General features: G+C 40.7%; 1 protein-coding gene across 10 annotated transcripts in view; it reads left to right on the forward strand.

Annotated features, from left to right (window-relative positions):
- The window catches only part of LOC138753515 (formin-like), a 395,939-nt gene that overhangs the window by 49,378 nt on the left and 324,571 nt on the right, over nucleotides 1–21,990 (forward strand). The window contains exons 1-2 of one of the 10 annotated variants that reach the window (XM_069916629.1): nucleotides 17,586–19,536; nucleotides 19,636–19,779. The exons of 7 other annotated variants lie outside the window; for them this stretch is intronic. In XM_069916629.1, the coding sequence (XP_069772730.1) occupies nucleotides 18,403–19,536; nucleotides 19,636–19,779 (1,278 nt within the window). In that variant the 5' untranslated portion in view covers nucleotides 17,586–18,402. Of the gene's footprint in view, nucleotides 1–17,585; nucleotides 19,780–21,990 lie in introns of those variants that run through there. 2 more of the 10 variants (XM_069916628.1, XM_069916630.1) reach the window with 2 other exon arrangements.

A 21,990-nucleotide genomic window follows, 5' to 3' on the forward strand; every position in this document is an offset into this window, starting at 1 on the left:
CCAACCAGAGGGCATTTACAATTTCTCCATTTTCTTTTAAATCCCATCTCCCATCATTCTCTTGTTCCTTGTACTTCTGTCTCCTTGCCTCCAGCTCCCCATCCCCTTCTCTCTCCATTTAGAGAGTTGACCCCTTCCCCATCACTTCTCAGCTTTTTCTCTTCTATCCTCTCGCCCATATTCACGTATAAACAGTCTGTTCTTCTCCCCTTCCCCTTCCTCTCCCCCACCTTTTAATTCAGGTACCTGTCTGCTTTTTGTTCATACCATGAGAAAGGCCTCAGGCACAAAATATTGGTTACTCTTCCGAAAGATGCTGTGTGACCTTCTGAGTTTCTCCAACACCTTTGTGTATTTCATTCTCATTGCAGTATGTTGGCTCCAATTGGCAAGCCAGGTCATTCAAATGCACAGCATCAGGCTCCTCAAACAGACACTCTATTTTGACTTCTGTCATGAGAGGTGACCAACGTGGCAGAGGAAAGTATGCAACACACCTACTATCTCATTACTTTCTGTGTGGAGCAGGACCATCATCGATGAGTCGGAAACAGACAAAATTCCCATGGAAAAAGCAGGACCACACCACTACTGAGCCATCCATTTCATCATGCCCCTCCTGCCCATCTGTGGAAAGTCAGCATATCCCACATTGACATTGTTATATATCTCAAAACCCTCAAAATTGGAGTGGAAGCAAGAAATCTTCAATCCTGAGAAGCTGTTTTTTTTAAATTAGATAATGAAATTGAGCTGGCAATGTAGTCTTTCATGCTTTCTAATATTTCTTGGCTGAGTAGTAATTTCTTCTTTTAAAAAATGTTGGTTTTGGTTGTGTCAGCAGAAGTTATCTGCCTTGCTCCATTTACTTTGCATTTTGTTTTGCTGTTCTTAACAACATGTACTTTGATTTTGGAACAAAAGTTTGGAATCTTAAATGGGATCTCTTGTGTAAATCTACCAATTTTGTAAACCTTTCTGGCTCTATTTCTACTCATGGGATTGCCACATTGTTTCAATGTAAGCCCTCTTTCTTATCATTTTCATCCCATCTCTATTTCAATAGTGTTATTTACACTAACACAAACTTGCTATCCATTTGATATGTGAGTGTAAGAATTCTCCAATATTTTTCCATCTGTTGAGATTTCCATTGCGAACAGCCTGGGACTCCTAGGATATTTTGTCTGGTTTCCCCCCCTATCAGCACTTGCAAGACTTTATCTTTTTGATCTGCTTTCTTTTACTACATCACATTCAAATCTTCATCTTGGAATTGTTGCAATTACTTAATCAACAACCTCTGACTTACCCAACCATGCACTTTTTTAACCACTTGACATCCTTTTGACACCTGCTATTCTTTGTTAGCCCATCCTTGTCACCAGTATCAGACATGTATGCTCAATGGATTTAAACAAATATATTGCTGAGGGTACAAATCAGTATACAAGATGAGTGCAGTTTAAGTCAAACATAATTCACAGACCTGACTGTGGAATTTTGTTGCAGTGAAGAGATGAGTCATATGACCATCTTAATGGGCTGAATGCTCTGAAGGAACACTTATTGTGGTTGTCCAATATTACAAAAGCCATAATCCAATCATACGTGACAGAAATGTTCCCCCTACATGCTTCCCCCTACATATCCCATTTCCCTGCATTAGGCTGGAATTCCCTAGCAACATTCCTATTTCAGTAGAAATGCCTTTCATATGTTACAGTTGTATTCACCTCTACCATAGTCACCTCTAGATAGTCATCACCCTCTGTATGGGAGGGAAAACCCTCAGATCTCCTCAAATTTCTCCCTCTGTCTTAAACCTATACCTGTTAGTTCTGGACTCCCTGTGGGGGAGAAAAGACAATAGCCTTGATTATTTTATAAACTTCCATAAGGTTACTCTTTCGTCTTCTGTGCTCTAATGAGGACATGCATGTTACAAACAGCAAAGGTCACCACGCCAATCCCAGTTGTACACCACATTGCAAACTTCCAGTCAGAAACACACCCAACCATCACTACCCTTTACATTTTATCACCAAGCTAATTTAGGATTGTTCACTAATATGCCTCAGATCCTGTGGTAAACCATTGTTGTGCATAATTGTCTGGTCAGGCATACCTATTGGCCAGTTGTGCGTGTGGCCCCTCTCCACAGGCTCCTGTATAAAGGTAACTGTTCCACAGCCCCCTGCAACTCAGTGCAGGACAACTGAACAGTAGGGATGTGCTTGTGTTCTCAAGTTAATAAAAGCCTATTGGTTTCTCCACAATAGTCTTTCAAATAATTGATGGTGCATCAATTTTATTTTCAAATTTTTTTACAATAGAGCAGATCCTAAAGCTGGAAATTGACCCTCAATCACCTGAGGTATCTACCAAATTTGAGCTCTAGCTGCACTGTTTTGAAGCATTCCTGCAGGCCTCCTCTACCATTGTGCAATTGGAGACCAACAAACTGCAAGTGCTGCACTCCCGGATTGGCACACTGGTGTACTCCATGATCAGGGATGCTACAATGTACCAGGAAGCTATGAACATTCTCAAAGGAAAATCAACATTGTTTATGCCAGATATCTCCTAATGACTCAAACAACGACCCGGTGAGTCCAATGTCAAATATCTTCATAGGGAGGGCTTGTGAATGCAAGGCCCTGTCCACTATGGAGTACACAGAGGACCTTATACGGGATGCCTACATCGCGGGGATCAGATCGAACTACATCCGATAGGATCCTCAACCAAGGGGAGCTCAGTGTGGAGAGAGCAGTTGAGCTGGCAGGTACACAGGAGGTGGCTCTCCAGAACATGGAGGCTGACCAAGCAGCCACCTTGTGGTTACTCCAGGCGTCGTCACCTTGGGACATGCCGCCATCGCCTGACTCCACTAATGACTCTACACTGCAGCAATGCTCCACAACCACCTCCTGCCGCATTTGTCTGGCTCCGGTGCTGACTCATCCACAGCCGTGGTGCTAATGGAGCACCCAAAATGTTACTCCTGCAGCCTGGGCAAGCATCAGAGAAATCAGTGAAGGATTCAACTTGCTACAGCTGCGGGAAGAAGGGCCACTTTTCCAAAGTGTGTCAGTCCAAGCCCCTTCTTAGCAGCGCTGCATGCAGATCATGGGGGCTGCCATCCCAGACACTCATCACCCAGAGCCAGCAACACCATGTGTGATCTGTGGGGGCCACCATCTTCAGGACCCAGCAGCTCTGCTTGCGCACCTTGGAGGTCGCCATTTAGGACACTGCTACCATCCATAACAGTGATGTTCAGTGACTTCACACCGGCCTCCATCACGCTCGACCAGGACAGCCCACATCAACTCGCCAGGTCAATGATGGGTAGTCAGGTAAATGGCCATGTAATGAGTTGCTTATTCGATGGTGGAAGCACTGAGCGCTTCATACACCCGGACACAGTGCAGCATTTTTCTCTCACAGTACTGCCGGTGAACCAGAAGGTCTCCTTGCCATCCAGGTAGCACACAGTGGATGTCTGTGGTTTCTGCATAGTGACTCTATCGGTGGGGGTACGGAATATAAAGACTTTCAACTAATGCCTCTGTGCTGCTTTACTGTTGGGATTGGATTATCAGAGTCAACTTAAAAGTGTGTCGATGGAGTTCAATGGGCCCCATCCACCCCCTCACTGTATGTAATTGACAGTTCTCAAACCAGCAACGCTGCCACTCACCACATAAGACCTGCAGGCTCTCCAACTCAAAATTGGACCCCACCCCCACACCTGTCGTTATTCACCATTCTCACTCCCAACTGTAAACTTGATTCTACCAAAAGTAGATGGTATAGTGCTGGGGATAGGGCCTTCATCCAGACAGAAGTACAGTACTTACTCAAGGAGCGAGTCATTGAAGCTAGCACCACCCCTGGGAGAGTGCAGGTAGTGGTAGTATGGAATAAGGAGAAGAATAGGATAATCCTTGACTACAGTCAGACCATCAACAGATACATGCAATTGGATGCATGTACCCTTCCACACATCGTTGACATGGTCAGCCAAATTTCCCAGTATCAGGTCTTTTCGACCATTGACCTGAAAGTGGCATATCATCAAATCCCTACCTGCCCAGAGGACTGCCTGTATATGGCATTTGAGGTGGATGGCTGCCTCTGCCACTTGCTACGGGTCCCCTTTGGTGTCACGAATGGTGTTTCAGTCTTCCAGCAGGAGATGGACCAAATGGTGGATCAGTACTTGTTGCGGGCTACCTTCCTGTACCTTGATAATGTCATCATCTGGGGCCACGACCTGCAGGACCATGGCATCAATCTCCAGAAATTTGTTGAAACAGCCAAGCTCCTTAACCTTGCATATAAGAAGACCAAGTGTCTGATTTTCACAACCTGTCTGGCCATCCTTGGTTGAGTCGTGGAGAATGGAGTTATCAGCTCAGATCCTGTCTGTGTGTGGCTGCTCCTGGAGCTTCCCCTCCTGCTCAGCTTCAAGGCCCTGAAGAAGTGTCTTGGGTTCTTTTCATATTATGCTCAGTGGGTCCACAATTATGCGGACAAGGCCCACCCCCTGATTAAATCCACATGGTTCCTCCCCCCGCCCTCTCCCCCACACGCCCCCACCCCGGCAGTGGAGGCCCATGCTGCCTTCAATTGCATTAAGGCAGATATCGCTAAGGCCACACCCCATTTTAGGTGGAAAGCAATGTGTCAGACTTTGCCCAAGCAGCAACCCAGGCAGGCGGGTCTGTAGCCTTTTCACGTAACCTGCAGGGCCCTAAGATTTGGCACTCTTCAGTTGAGAAAGAGGCCCAGGTCATTGTCGAGCCAATGTGGCACTGGCGCGATTACTTGGCTGGTAAGAGATTCACCCTGCTGACTGATCAACGTACAGTTGTGCTCATTTTTAACAATCGGCAGCAGAGATTGAATTGTCGACTTACAATTACGATACTCTGTACTGATCAGGGAAACTTAATGAGCCGCCAGATACCCTATCCCGCAGGACCTGTGCCAATGTACAAATCGACTGGCTGCACAATGATCTCTGCCACCCCAGATTTACTATGTTTTTTTTGCACTTTGCCAAAGTACACAACCTGCTGTATTCCATTGAGATCAGATCCATGACAGAGAACTGCCAGGCCTGAGTGCAAGCCACACTTCTACTGGCCAGACAGGGCACAATTAACTAAAGCCACCTGCCCCTTTGAGCGACTCCATGTCGATTTTAAAGAACCCCTGCCCTCCACTGATCGCAATGTGTATTTTTGTTGAGCATCATCAGTGAATACTTCTGCTTTCCATTTGCCATCCCCTGCTCTGACATGACTGCTTCCACAGTCATCAAGGCCCTGAGCAACTTGTTTGGCTTTCCCTGTTATATCCACAGTGATCAGGAGCCATCTTTTGATGAGCTGCACCAGTACTTGTTGGCCAGAGGCATTGCCGAGAGCAGGACCGCGAGTTACAACCCCTGGGGTAATGGGCAAGAGGAGAGGAAGAACGCTATGGTTTAGAAGGCAGTCCTTCTAGTATTGTGGTCTAAGGGCTTCTCAGTCTCCCACTGGCAAGAGGTCATCCTGGAGGCACTCCACTCCTTCAGGTCCCTGCTATGTACGGCCACACTACTGATGTGGCTGACATCTCAGAGCCTGTCCTACTCTGAAAGCATGTGAGGAGCATAAGTCTGGCCCCCTGTATGCCTATGTGACGTACCCAGATGGACACAAAGACACTGTCTCTGTCAGGAACTTGGCTCCCTCAGAGGCCCTGTATGCCATGGCTGTTGCCCCCACATCCCCTTCACTGTGGAACACACATGATGCACATGACCCCTGGTACCCTGCTTCTGTCCCAAGGGAGATTACTCTGGACTCATTGGAGGTTACACTGGACACTGATGAATATGTACAGGTGCTTGAGACCATCTAGGACCTCGTTGCGGCACTGGAACCACAACTGGTACTATGACAATCCCAGCGAATGACCAGACCACCTGAAAGACTGAACTTGTGTATTTAAATTGTAACCTTGCAAGTTCCACTTCACCCTGCTGGACTCTTTAAAAAAAACAAGGGGTGAATGTGGTAAACCATTGTTATGTATAATTGTCTGGTCATGCACATCTATTGGCCAATTGTACCTGTTGTGCCTCCCCACAGGCTCTTGTGTCAAGGTGACTGTTCCACAGCCCCCTGCAGCTCAGTACACGACAACCAAACAGTATGGATGTGCTTGTGTTCTTAAGTGAATAAAATCCTATTGGTTTCTCCACAATAGTCTTTCAAGAAGTTAATGGTGGATCACATTGTTTCTGCTGTAAGCTAGCAGAGCAGCCTATCAGTTAGGACCTTGTCAAAAGCCTCACGAAAATCAATTTAGTATGCTGCCTTCATCATTTTACTTAGCTATCTCCTCAAAAAAAAGTCTATCAGCTTTATGAGATTTGATCTCCCTGCACAAAACCATGGTGACTCCTTCTGATTTGTCCTCCCTTTCCAAGTCCATCAGAATTTTCAGCAACTGATGCAAGGCTCAGCAACCTGTAAATTTTCTGGATTATCCCTTTTTGAATAGAGGCATAACAGTAGCTATCCTTTAGTCTTCTGGTACCTCACCAGTGGTTAACAAAAAAAGCAAAAATCTCCATGTGAACCCCAGCAATTTCCTTTCTTGCTTCCATTGGAACCCTGGGGTAGACGGTCAGGCTTGGGCAATTTTGGCTACCCTTGTGCTCCAATAGTTTTAATACTTCTTCCTTTCTGGTACAGATGTGCTTCAGATTATCAGTGTACCCCTCCCTTAACTTTCCCGACTCCCCAATCTTCCCCTCCAGTGAATACTGGTGAGATGTATTCATTTAAGTTCTTGCTCATGTCTCCTGACTTCAGATTACCCCTTTGGCCCATGAAGGCACCTACTCTTGCCATTCCTACATCTTGCTTCTAATATACCTTTAAAAGGTTTTGGAATTCACCTTTATGTAGTCCTGATTTCTCTCCAATATCCTTAACCCATTCAATGTCAATGTTACTGGAGGAATTTGCTCAATAACCAAAAGGATACAAAAACTTTGTGCTGCATATAGATGTTGAATATTTTAAACCATTTAATGAAAAAATGTAGGAATTGATACCCACTGTCAGGATCAGTTGTGCTTAGTTCTTTGGCCATTGTGTTAAGTGGAGCCTGCACGTATCTGAGCTTTTACCTGAAGTTCTGCATTTAAAGCAAAAAAAGTTTTAATTGTAGAGCAGAGGCTTTATTCAACACTCAAATGATAAAAATAAAATAATAATTTTAAACATAAAAATAACTTCACTGATGTCCAAATACGTTAATATCTGCAGTGCCTTTTATTTATACTTCACTGAAACAATACCCTTCTGTCATTTTGTTGACATTGCCTAATGACTAAGATTCCCTGGCAAACCTTCTGCATGAAAACAATGATATCACCAATATTATTATCTTTTCTGAAGTTGATAGTTCACCACTGTAAACATCAAATTCTTTTTGTTGATTATAGCATCTTTTTTATTGTAAATTATAAAGTAATAAGTAATCAGTTTGAAAGTCTTTGTGGTAGAATTTGTATTGAAGTTGTTAGAGGGATTTCACTTGCCTTAGAATACCCAGCATCTGTCCTATTATTACAATGGCTAGACCAGTTAAGGTTCTGACAAGTGATGAAATGCTGGAAAGGATTTAGGTGAGAATATCAGAGGGGACATGGTTTGATTTGCTCTCATTAGAGAACATAAAATTCTGGAGAAGCTCAGCAGGTCAAACCGTGAGCTTCTCCAATATTTTGTGTCTTCAACCATGGTGTCTACAGAATTTTGTGATTTACTTCTTATTGGAGAAGGTCGCTGTCAGGCTTTAGACATGATTGTTGCATGTCTCTTGGCAACCCATGCCTAAATACTGCACTGGCCTTACTAGATGAAGGCATGAACAGGTTCATGAGAGTTGCATTGGGACCGAATTCCCTTGAGTCATTAACAAACATTGCCACATCTCACATGATGGAGGGATTGGCTGAAGATGGTTAAGGGCAAAGACCTGATCCTCAGGAAGTCCGGTACAATTGCTTAGTGTTACGATGCTTGGTATCCAGAAACCTATCATCTGATGTTTGACTTCAGTCAATGGATAGCTTGCCTAATGATTATGACAAACCATATTTTTAACCTGTCATTTTTGGAAATTTTCTAATTTGTCAATGAGATCAATATTATTTCTACTGAAAGAACTAGGCTGGAAGTGCACCTGGTTTAGGAAGGTGAATTTTCAGGACTGTGGCTAGGATTGTCTCAGAGCTCAGAGCTTTTGTTGCAGCTGTTCAATTTATCTGATTCCTAATACTTCCTGAAGTAAATCAAATAATTAATAGTTTTTTTGGTAATATTAAGAAGAACATCAATAATTCTATAATGGAGAGAGTAAAGAGCACCAAGTTCCTTGGAGTCCACTTAACTAGTGACCTGTCATAGACAAACAGTATCTTCTCACGTCAGGAAGGCACAAGTGCGACTGCACTGTATAAGCCATCATCATGTCCACCTTCTGCAGGATCTCTCAAGAGTGTTCTGACTGGCTACATTACAGTGTGGTGCAGTTGGTGCAGAGAAATAGTTTGGAGGTCAATCTGCCGTTCCATAAGAGTGACAGGCTTCACTCTCCCCCCCCCCCCCACCCCCCCAACCACATGATCTTCTAGGATTGTTGTCTGAAGAGGGCACACAAAAGTATTGAGGAAAACTTCCACCCCGCCACACCATCTTTCCATCTTTCAGCTGCTTTCATCAGGAAAGAGATACAGGAGTATCAGATCCAGCACCACAATGCTGAGAAAAAGCTTCTTCCCACAGGCAGTGAGAATGCTGAATGATCAAAGGAACTGCTCACACTAATCATCCAAAACTCTCATATTTATGAAGTAATTCTTATTTATTTATTTGTTGCTATGCACATTTGCATTGTGTGTGTCTGGTTTTGTGTCTGCACCGAGGACTGGAGAATGCTGTTTCATCGAGTTGTGCTTCTACTTTTTGACTTGACATGAACATCAAAACCAGTCTGTATTGCAGCTGAAGATACTGTTATGTTCTGGACTCTGCCATTGTCAAGGCTGGGAGTCTTCGTAAAGTTCCCCCCCCCCCCCCCCCCCATTTTTAATTGTTTACTACATATCCATGGAAGTTTGGTTGTGTAGATTCAGAATTGGCTGGCCTGTAGAGAACAGAGTGTCGTCGTAGATGGAATGTATTCTGCCTGGTGGTCAGTCACTAGTGGAGTTCCACAAGATCTGTTCTGGGATCCCTGTTTTTTGTGATTTTTATTAATGACCTGAACGAAGTAATCAGTAAGTTTGAAGATGATATGAAGATTTGAAGTGTTATGGATAATGTAGAAGATTGTTGTAGCTTATAACAGGATACAAGCAGGTTTCAAACTTGGGCAGAAAAGTGGCAAATGGAGTTCAATCCTGATAACTATGAAGTGATGCAATTTGGAATGTCATACTTGAAGGCAGACTACATGATTAATGTCAGGATTCTTAACAGTGTTGGATCTTGGGCTCCAAATCCATACATCTCTCAAATTTGCCATGCAGGTCATTAGGGTAGTTAAGAAGGTTTATGGTATGTTGGCCTTCATTAGTCAGACGATTGAGTTTAAAAGTCATGAAGTAATGTTGCGGTTCTATAAAAGTGTAGTCAGAACACACTTAAAATTTATTACAATATTGCTTGGACTGGAGGTCCAGGTTAATACATCCAGGGATTTTCTCTTTGGATCAAAAAAAGATAAAAGGTGACTTAATAGTGGTCTACAAGAGTATGAGGGGTATAGATAGGGTGGACAGTCAGCACCTTTGCCTGGGGTGAGACTAGTAAACACCAAAAGGGCATCTGTACAAGGTGAAGGAAGTAAAGTTTAGGGGAGATGTCAGGGATTTTTTTTTTATAAACACAATGTAGTAGGTTCCTGGAAGGCATTGTAGGGATGCTGGTACATTAGGAAATTTTAAAGACTCTGAGACTGGCATGGATACAAGAAAATTAGGTTATGGATATGAGGTAGGGAAGGTTTAGTTTATATAGGTTGGCACAATCTAGGCCACAGTATCTCTGCTGTTCTGTAACATTCTGTTCTAGAACTAAATGACAAGACTGCCAAGCTTTGGCCTTGCCTATTCTATTGAGAATGAATTTATTGTCATATATATTGTACAATGTACATATGGACTGAAATTCTTGCTGCAGATGAACAAGTTCTTTATAAATATATCCACAATTGTATACGTGAATGAATTAAAAAAGAAATGAAATACGAAAGACAATAAACATTCACAATTATCCTTGTACAAATTAATTTTGCAACAATGTGGAAAGTCCTTTTGTGATGTTGGAGCAGAACTTGATGAGAGTAAAAAGGGGAGGTTCAAGGATTTGGGGTTGGTTGTAAAAGTAAAGGTTCCATTATTGTCACATGATACTACATTTAGGATGTAACATGCATGAAATTTTTTAACTTTGTCCATTCCCCTTCACAGAAATTAGGCCCCAGCGAGGAATGAACTCGCAACTTCTGGTTTACAAGACAGTGTTCTAACCACTGAGCTATCAGAACCTCTGTATTATATTGTACATTGTAGCTTTATTAGGTTGTTACTTGGTGCTGCTCTTGGCATGTTCTTCTGCAATCTTGACTGAATCAGAATTTGTTTCCTGACTAGATCGTTACGAAAGTGTGAAGTATGAGTTGACAGATTTTTGTAGAAAAGCCTTCTGATAACTTAACAGCACCTCATGCAAGCATAATTTTGACCATGTAATCAGTGCTGAATCTATCCCATTCAGTGATTTTTTTTTTGCAGTGCAACTTGATTCACGACTCTGATCAAATCAGTGTAAGATGGTGATGACCAATGCAGCTTTGTAGAAAGTGACGTAGTAGACTCCAGCAGTTGTACAATTTAACAGATGTACCTGCAACAAGTAGATTGTTTAAGGGCATGCTCATGTTTTTCTATCCCTTGTCTTTGTCTTCTTCCAGAAGATGACTAACTCCGTCAAAATCAATGTTGATGGTAAAGCATGAGAATTCCATTGCTAGACTACATTCTGTACACTTGCCATTCAAAACTTTTTAATCATTCTTAATCTGGTGTTTGTGATGAGAGAGTCTGATATATATTATCCTGCAATATGTTGATGCAATTCTTGTTGCTCATTTAATTTGTGGAACTGGTCTTCCACTTTGTGTATTTATCTGGAGGATAGACCAGGGCTGTTTGGACTGAATCAGTCTTGATCACATCTGAATCCCTTTGCTGACATTAATGTTGTGAGAAGCTATTTAAGTTTTGGTTCTTACTATGGAGAAACACGAAACAAAACTGAATATGCTGGAATATTAAGCAAACAATGAACTGCTGGAGTCACTCAATGGGTCAGATAGTATCCATAGATAGAAATAATCAATGTTTCAGTTTGGGTCCCTGTGATAGTACAGATTCTATCACCTATGTGTATATGTACAGATTGTAGTGTAGGATGACTGTGCTTGGCTGAGAGTGTAGCCACACCTACCGGCAGGTCTTAAAGGATTGCTCCTAGCCAGACCAGGTCATTCTGGACTGGTCGACCTGCATGTGATATGCTCCAGTCTTTTAGTTAATAAAAGCCTTGGTTTGGATCAACAAATCTTTGGTTCTTCCAACATGCATTACAGTCCCTTAAAAGGTTTCTGACCCAAGATGTTGACTGACCTTTTCTGCCTAAAGATGCTGTTAGACCTACTTGAGTTGCTCCAGAAGTTGTTTGCTTGCCTCTGTTCTAACTATATTTTGATTTCTGTGGTTTGATGTAACTGAAAAATTTGTTGGGCTATTTGAGCAGAGCTGAGAATCAACCATGTTGCCATTGGTCAGAAATTACACAATCCAGGCCAGTTAAAGTAAAAAGATTACGTAATATAGGTGTGCCAAAATTATTCTACATACATTTTATATTGTTTTGAACTGGGTTATGATTACAATGAAATGAAATTCAAATTCCTTTAGTGACACACCCATAAAGTCCTGACTCCAACTAGATCCACCCAATTCATCGAATCTGATCTCTATGTCAGTGCAAGGAATAATTGTTTTGACAGCTCTTTTATAAATGCAAAGAATTTTGTTGACATTGATAATCCTTTATGCTGGTTGTGGCTCAACAGAAAGTTTCTTGATCTATATTTACATTTGTGCAAATGGAACTAGAATAATTTAGGGTTTCAAACCAGATATGGACTACGAGTGAAAACATTGCCCCCTCAAGTCCCTTCTAAATCTTGGTCTTTTCGCATGAAATCAATACCCTCTAGCTCTAGAATTGTCCGTGCTGGGAAAAAGGCTGTGAGCATTCACTATCCATGCCCCTCATGTACTGATAAATCTTGTATCATTACTCCTCAGAATCTCATAGTGCAGGGAATAAAACCCGAGACTACCCAGCCTCCTTATAACTCAGGCCTGTTGAATCTCTTTTGTTCTCCTTCCAACTTAATGACATCCTGCCTATAGCTGGGTGACGAGAACTGCACATGTTGTCTCATCAATGACCTGTACAACTGTATCCTGTTGGTCCACTTAATACCATATTCAATGAAGACCATTTTCAAATGCCACCTTTGCCAGCCTATCAGTTTCAGGGAACAATTCACCTGTGCTAGGTCTCCCTTTTCTACAGTACTCTCCAGGGATGCAGTTAGTTTTGATTGGCATTATGGTCAAAACAGACATGATGGATTGAAGTCCAGATCCATTCCTGTTCATTTTCCCAATATTGGATTATAACCAGGGCCTAAGTGAGAAGCTAGCTATCATGGAATGGTTCTTTTCGATCCGCAAGTGAGATCTAGCGCTTCTAATAGTTGTCTTTATAATTACCTGCACATTTCACATGCTGATGACAGAGGCACCCCATTAAATTTTTAAATATTTATTGAACTTAACATGCTGTATGCCTAAGTTTTTTTTAACAGGCCATTTTGGGCCAGAAGTCCACGTTGCCTAATTTACAATTAACCTACACCCCCGGTATGTTTCAAAAGATGGGAAGAAACCGGAGTCCCCGGGAAAAACCTATGCAGACACAGGGAGAACAAACCAACTTCTTACGGACAGCACAGGATACAAACCCCTGTCCTGATCGCTGCTGCTGTAAAGGCATTGAGCTAACTGCTATGCCAACCATGCAACCCCTAACTTCCCATTCTTCCCCTTAAGCATTTATCAGCCTGCTGGTTGCGAGTGATTTTTTAAAGTATAAATTTGATCATACCCTCAGCCCCCATTTTTGTTTTTATACTTAAAGATACAGCACAGTAACAGGTCCTTCTGGCCCATGAGCCTATGCTTCTCAAATATACTAATTAACCTACAGACCCCATATGTTTTTGGAAGTTGGCAGGAAAGTTGACCACCTAGAGGAAACCCACATAGACATGGAAAGAACTTACAAACTCCTTACCGACAGCGCTGGATTCAAATCCGAGCCGCTGGTGCTGTCATGGTGTTACACATCATGCTGCCATTTTTTTCGAACAATTGCTTATAATCATTCTTCCATTCCTGTGTTACTTCCTCTGCAACCATGTTTTTTGTTTCTTCGCGCACGATCATTCTTGTTAATTATTCAATTGAACTTCCAATCAATCAGAAGACCTCCATTTTCTTCTTTTCTCTAATCTTATTCCATCCACACCTACATGGCTTCTTTAACATTGTGTAGTGAACTGGGATTCACTAGAAGTGTGCTATACTGATGACTGGTCCCGCCTGGAGCCTGTCTATAACCCTGATTTCCCGCCTAAATCCAGAACCCTTCTGAAGCCTGTTTGTGAACCCTACCTGTGTTGTAAACTAATGAAAGCATTTGTTCTCCCTCCAGTCGAGTGTGAGCTTTTATCTATGCAAAACATTGGTAAATATCTTCCATTTCTGATGCAAGGCCATGCACCTGAAACTATACTTCAGCATACGCAAAGTTCTGTGGAAACAGGAAATCCCAAATTAAAATTGAAAAGATGCTAAATAACCAGAAATTCAGGTTGAAGTTGCATGCTGAGGTTGATTTGTTTTAGGTCAGTGACTTTTCATTGTAGAAGGTAAATGGAGAATAAGAATTAGGATTAACATGGGATTAGTGTAAATAGCCCCTTTCACACTTGCAAGTGACCCAAGGAAACAAATGTTAATCAGCCTTTAAAGTGTCTAGTGTGAAAGCAAAATCAACTCTATGCTGACATCAGATGATGTCCTCTCACCAGGGATTGACGTCCTCAACCCCTGGTACAATCCCCGGCATCTGGAGACGCTAGCATTACAATTAGGCAAGTGTGAAAGTGTGTGGGATTGAAATGACACGTTTTTCCGTGAGTGCAGGAAGAAAAGATTAAAATGAAAGTACAAGCTTTGCCATGGGAAAGTTGCAGAGAGAGAGAGAGAGAGAGGAAATAAGTGGCAATAAACAGCAATAGCAGACAATTTTTAAACAGTGTGGGGAAAATTGGTAGTGCTATAGCGCACAATTTATAAAGACTGGGGGAGGGGGGAAAGCAGTGGTGGACCTGACTTCCCAGAATTCCATGCAGCAGAGAAACCCTTCTATGAATGCTCGATGTATGCAGCCGGGCATACAGCTCTTTCTCTGCCGCATGGAAGTCTAGGAGGGCAGGTCCGCCATCGCTTTCTCCCATGGTATTTATAAATTGTACGTGATAGCGCTACCAACTTTCCCACCCTGTTTAAAAATTGTTTTGCTATTACTATTTATTGCTCGTACTTTCCCATGGTCCCTTGTAAAGGTTTCTATAGGTCAGCACAACAACAACAGGGGCTGAAGGACTCATACTATGCTGTACATAAAGCTTAATTATGTTATAAGTAGGCATGATTAATTTTGTTCAAATGTAAGATCATAATACATTGATCAGGATTTAGGGCAGGTCCACCATCACTCAATGTGTCATGACATCACCAGTAGAAGGTAGAACAGTCCTAACCCTGGGGATGGCTCCTTGCAAGTGTGAAAACGTTCAGTGTCCCAGTTAGGAGTGGCCAAGTGTGAAAAGCCAAATACCCATTCCTATCCCAGGACATTGAATGGCCAATTTAGTGGGATGCAAGTGTGAAAGGGGCTACTGAGTGGTTGATGAATGGTGCAGAGGGCCTGGTTTTGTACTCCATTTCTCTCTTTAAGGTGCCAAGTTCTATTCCATCTGTCATAATGCCTTCAACCTTGAAATACTGATATTTCTGATAGTTTATCATTATTCCTTCATTCAGGTAAGGCCTCTCAACCATTCAGATGCAAATGGATCAGCATAATCCTCCTTGTGAATGGCAACTTTGAACCAAGGGGCATTCTTCTTTCCTGGGAATATCTGCATGTTGAGGTTGACTTATTTGCATGCTCATTTTGTACTTTACTGCTTGTAGACAGAAACTCACCAACACTAGAACCTGAAAGTAAGTCCAAAAAACTAAGAGGACTTGCACAATTCTGATCAGTTTAAGGGGAAAATGAATAACTCTGACTGTTTGGAAACATGTAATCATTCAGGAGAGCAGCTGTGAGTCACTATGTCATATGTTCAACTTTTGTCCCATTGTTGCTCTGCCCTCATGGACAAACTTGAGTATCTGAGATTAAGCTACTTTCAATAATTAATATATTTAAATGACCAAAACCTTATCTGAGGTTGATTAGATAAACCTAGAAGTCAGGAGGTTTGTATCATATTTCTTATCCATCAACTATTTTTCAAATTCCTCTTCCCTGACCCAGAATAGCTTTCCAGCCTAGAAAATACTGAACACAACTTTCATTCAGTTTAGATATATAACTCTGCATTACTTTGTTCATTTGTCTTTGATTGCGCATACACAAAACTTGGACTTGCCATCAATTCAATCATTTACCAACCAAAACCAAATGACAAATCAGAACAGTCAATTCATCTTGGCGAAACAACCTTGTAAAATGTGGACCACTTTCTGTATTTTGGCAGTCACCTCTCCTCCTATGTCAATCTTAACAATGAGATCCAACATCATCTTAAATGCATTGGAACTGCTTTTGGACATCTCCGAACAAGAGTCTTTCATGATCCTGACATCTGAATGGACACCAAAATGCTAATGTACAAAGCAGTGGTGATCCCAATGCTTCTATATGCATCAGAAAATGGGGCAACATACTGATGACATCTAAAGGCACTTGAGAAGTTCCATCAACGCTGCCTTCGAAACATCTTAAATATCTGCTGGGAAGATGGAAGAACTAATGTCAGTGAGCTAAATTAACCAAAAATAACAAGCATTGAAGGCTTTGCCATCAAGAACCAGTTAAGATGGAGCAGTCATGTTGTTCGGATGTAAGGGGAATATCTGCCGAAAAAAATCCTCTACTCCTACTTCAAAAAGACAAACGTAAAAGAAGTGGACAACAGAAAAGATGTAAATATGTCTTAAAAGCCAACATGAAGAAATGTAAAATCGACATCAATAATTGGGAAACCAAACCAAGGACAGGAAACTCTGGCAAACCATCATCTGAGAAGGACAGTAACTTTCGAAGCCAACAGATGTGCAGAATTAGAAACAAGAGAGGCAGTAACTACCTGTCTTGAATGCAGAAGAACTTTCTAAGCCAAGATTGGACTTGTAAGCCACCTGAGAGCCCATAAATAGATCAATGGAACAAAAACCATCATCTTTGACCATAAGGGATAGCCACAATGACGACTTGGCTCATTTGGTCGCATTTCTATACATATGAAATAAAGACACTAATGTTGAATTTAGGACTCTTCACCTTTGGGGGGGGGGGGGAAAAAATAAATGAAGATCTTTCAACCATAGTTGGTTAATATAAAGTTGAATATAAAGCTGACTGTCACACCTATGAGTGGTGTGTGTATGCAACCAAGGGTGAAGATAATGTTCTTAATGCAGATGGTACAGCAATTGTACAAAGACTGGTTCAAGAACAGAAAGCATGCTGCTGAGTAATGTAGTCTGCACATGGGTTTTAAAATATGATTTATTGAATTATAAATGAACAAATGTTGACTCTCTATCCAAGTCAGGAGCTGCCCACAATATAAATAAATACCATCTGAGAAAATGTAGCATGGAAAAAATTTACATTCAATAACTGATTTTTGTTTTGGTCACATATTCCTAATGCTTTATTTTTGTTTGGGAGCATTCTTGTGGCGTCTTTACTGAGTCATTAGATGTAACTTCTATGGAAAAGTACTGACTTTGAAATGAAACTAGGCATTCCATAGTTAGAACCAACTTGCAGAATTCCATCTGAAACAACTATGTGGTTTCTGGTCAAAGAAAAAAGATTCTTGCTGTACTTTTCTATTTAAACCACAGTATTTCAGACTGATTACATAGCAGATACTTTTAGTTCTTCAATTATGCATGCTGTCAGCTTGCTCACTATTTGCACTGCCCTTACTGGGTGGGGTGTTTGATAAGTACCTGTCTGGACTGCGGAAGTAGCTGAAGGAGTTGAAATATGAAACCCGTTCTGTGGCCTTTTATTACTCACAGTAAAGCCGGAAATTCGCATTCCAGCTGAAAGCTGGAAGTCGCTGAAGAAGGAGGTTTACTTGTGTACTCTGTCAAAGACGCTAGATTTTAAACTGCTGTTCAGAATGAGGAGTCATCCAGCTTTTTCAGGCCTGCAGCACGACACCTTCGCTTAAGTATAAACTTCATGGCTGATTTGAGTCTCTTGTGAAGCCTGTTTAACTTGCCCTGCTGTGCTCTCAGATTTTGGAATGTCAGTGAAGAAAGCCAAAAGACTGGAGAAACTACCAGAGAGATGTTCTCAGAAGTTGATTCCTGTCTTTGTATTGGAATTTAATCTTTCTTGATGGATTCTGGCAGTTTTAAGGTTCAATTTGAAAGTACAGGCCTTCTCACTATCGGAGTACTCCTATTTATTCCTCCACTATAACTTTGGGTGGAGAGAAAATTGCATGTAATTAACATATATATTAATTAGTTGCTGGTTTTTTAAAAGTGGATGAAAATGTATTTTTATTTTAATTAATGAAGTACAAAGTACATCATCGGCAAAAGTCTTTTAATCAATAGGTTCAAGCAGTCAGCTAAATGCTTGTTCGTGGGATTTTAAAGGTCCTATACTCTGGAATATAATGAAGTAGATGTACTAGTGGGAGGTAGTGGAGGACAAAAATTAAAATAAACTTTGGAAACAGATTTTGGCAATTGTATTTATTGCAAACCAGATAATTTATCAGCAGCTGCTACAAGTTATGAATTCAATTCTCAAACATTTTCAGAGAGGTGTTTGAGAAATCAGCAAAGTCAATATGACAGAAACTTTAAATAATGGTAATGGTGCAGAAATTGAACAGTCAGAGAATTCGTCATTTCCATCTCCTGAAGTGGCCTCGTCACTATTTTCTACATTTTCAATGAAAATGTCACTTTTGGGTCAACGCAGTGAGAGCAAATCAATGTCAAAAGCAACAAAACAAAAGACTGACCAAGGAAATGCATTGTTAACTTTGTATCGCTCTCTTAATCCTGCCAATACGTCCAATAACATTATGGAGAAGAATGCTGAAATGGAGTTTGATAAGGATGTTGTTGTTGAAACAAAGGAACAACCAGAAAAAAATGAAGTTCAAGAACAGTCAATTGATGTTTCAAAGTTTATAAGTACTGAAAAACCAAATGAAGTATCTTGTGTACCTCAGTGCTCTTTGGAACCTCCTAGTTCTGCACAGCCATTAGTCAAAGACCTGAATGAAGATAAAGTGCAAGTGATTCTAGTTCAGACAACAAGCGACTCAGAGGATGAAGCTAAACCAGATGAGAAGCAAATCCTTGAAACTGAAGTTGCATTGTCAAGTAATGAAGCTAAAAAACACACTCTCGTACGAAATCTAAAGGACAAAGGTCAGCAACAGGAAAACATTGATATACCTCTATCAGAAGAGAAAATAAAAATTTCTGAATCCAGATTGTCAAATGAGGATTTGTTCTCTCAAATGGATGCCAGTAAAGATAAAATGAACACCACTGATGACAGTGAAAGCGAACAGAATTCACTCGATAAGTCGAGGAAAGACCTTGAATTGTCCACATCAACTGGCAGTTCTAACAATTCTTCTATACAAGCTACAAAGATGGAGAAGGCCTTTCAAATGCCCCCTCTATTCAGTGGATTGCATTTAGTGAAGAAAGGTGCTACAGGTGAAGCAAGGGAGACCATTGCAGAGATTAAACAGAGGAATACTGATTTGGCAATGTTAAAATTAATGCAGCCGGCTCAAAAATCTACAACACAACTCCTGGCAGAATCGTTGCCAAAAAGGAAAGATGAAGGAAGGCCACTTGAGCCAAAAAAAAATTCAGGATTTTTGGATCAACTCACTAACTTGATCTTTGATGTACCCAGCACAGAAGATGAAGCAGATGTTGCTGATGAAAAGATCAAGGTACCACGACAGGATAATACACCACCAGCAGTTCAAGCTTCTAGTGAGAACACTTTGGAAAGTCTAAAATCCTTTTTTTCATCCCTATCTTTGAAAAAGGACGAATCTAGTTCACTGGACCTAGAAAACATAAAAAGGAGAAAAAAGCAGGAAAAGGAGTTGCGTAAAGCAATATTTGGAAGACCTTTCCTAGCCATGCCTCCTGAACAGAAAATTCACTTAGAATCTACAGAGGGAAAATCCGTAAGTTCAAACTTTTGATTCTTTTGTTTGAAAATTGTATGCTGTATTATCAAATATTTTCACACTGGATTATGGTCATAACCAATTTTAACTTAAACATTTATAGTTCTGAAGTCTTGTAGGAATAAAATCAACACAATGATGGATTATGATTAAATCCTATTAATTTGTAAGGGGGGAAAAAATCATTATTTTAATCTTTAATTGCTTATGACATTGGTATATAAAGTGATCTCTTTAATAAAAGGCATGACATATGTCCTCTTTAAAAACCTGATGCCATTTATGTATTATGTATGCAGAAAACAAATCATAGATTATATCAAGAAACAAAATTGCTTTCAATTTCCTATTGAAAAATATAATGAGGAATTTTTACAGTTGTAATGCAGTATTTTATAGTTATCGATTTTGTAGCAAAATTATTGTGATGTGTGCTTACAGTTTGCATATGTTATTGCACATGCCTTTATGAATGATGGACCTTCTGTAGCTGAACACTTGCAGTTGCTTTTTTCTTGAACTTTTAAGTATATTAACTTCTTTAAATCATTCACTGGATAGCTTTTATCTTAAATTTCTGTCTTTTCTCCATTCATTATGCAGAGTTCCTCAGAGTTAGTGAAATTGAATGCGAAACAACACAGAACAATCCATCTTATAGTCATCGTTATTTATTCTCTTTCATTGTTTTCAATGACATTTCTGTCCTAATGCTCTTACCTGTATTCTTCATGTGTGATGCAGAGAGTGTCTCAGTCCAGCTCAGATCCAAATAATGAGCTAGAATGTTAAACCTCGAATATTTGGGTCTAAATCTTTTCCAAAGCTAAATGATTTAATAATGGAACAACCTTTACTCTTTTATGAAGGAATAGGTTTAAATTCTCATTTCATGGGTTCAATTTTATACACATTTTATTGGCACATTAAAGAAACCTTAGGCTCTTCAAGAGATTGGATGCAGGAATTACTTCTTTTGGCCACCTTATATTGACACACTGAAGTTAAATACCCCACCCCCCCAAAAAAATTCCTTTCATCCATACTTTTCATACAAAGCTTCACTGAAGATTCTGCAGTATCGAGGAGTCATGTGATGGAATAGTGGCCATTAGGGGAATACCAGCCCTCTCCAGAAAAGAAGAAATAAAGTGAAGAAAATACAAAGTTCAAGAAATACAAAACATAACAAATAAAAGATAAAGTTGTAGAGAAAATAAAGAAAATGGCACCCAAGAAGGAAAAAGTAAAAACAATAGAAAAAAAAAAGAAAAAGAAAAGATGCTGGAAGAGAAAGGAGAAGGCCTTACTTGCATGAAGAAACGGAGCCATCGTGGAGAGGAGAGCCTGTTCTCAGAGGTTGGTGATGACCCCGCAGAGTCACGACCCCCCAACCAATGGACTGCAAAAATGGCTCTCTGAGCCAAACAAAAATGGGTTTACTATGGAGAAGGAGAACACCGACAGGAGGGGGGCTCAGCCAAGGAGCGGGCAAACACAACGCGACCAGCTGAAGGATGCCCGCCACCAGGGCTTTCAGCTGTAAGAAGAGGAAAGCGACAGGAAAGGGAGTGAAAGGAAAGAAGTGCAACAGCAGGAGGCCCAACTGATGAGTAGCCCAGAAGAAGAGGACCAACAGCAAGAAACCAAGCAAGAAGAAGCCCAGCAAAGTGAAGCAAGCAACTCATCAGGAAAGTCAGAAGAGACACAGATACAAGGAAGAGAAGAAGAAGAAGACACAAGCACAAGTACAGACATAGAAGAAGAGGAAGAAGACTAAGATATGCACAGAGAAATAGAAGGAAAAACAGATGGACAGAATATAAAGTTTTATTTCAAGAATAAATGAGAGCATTAAAAGAATGGTTGACATTAGAATTTAGTGAAATGAAAAGAAAAATGAAAAGTACAGAAGAAAAAGTGAATAGATTAGAGCTGGTCATGACAGAAATAGGGAAAAGATTAGAAAATGTGGAAGAACGAGAAACGGCTGTAGAAATGGAAGTGAATGACAAGAAGAAAATTGGAAGAAAGTGATAAAAAAGTTAGTCACAAGAGTTGTTAGCTCAGAAAATTGATATGATGGAAAATTATAGTAGGCGAAACAATATAAAAATAGTGGGCCAAAAGGAAGATGAAGAAGGCACAGATATGAAGGAATTTATAAAAGAATGGATCCCAAAGGTCCTGGGAATGACAGAAATACAG

This window comes from Narcine bancroftii, chromosome 2 (assembly GCF_036971445.1).
Source record: "Narcine bancroftii isolate sNarBan1 chromosome 2, sNarBan1.hap1, whole genome shotgun sequence".
NCBI lineage: Eukaryota > Metazoa > Chordata > Chondrichthyes > Torpediniformes > Narcinidae > Narcine > Narcine bancroftii.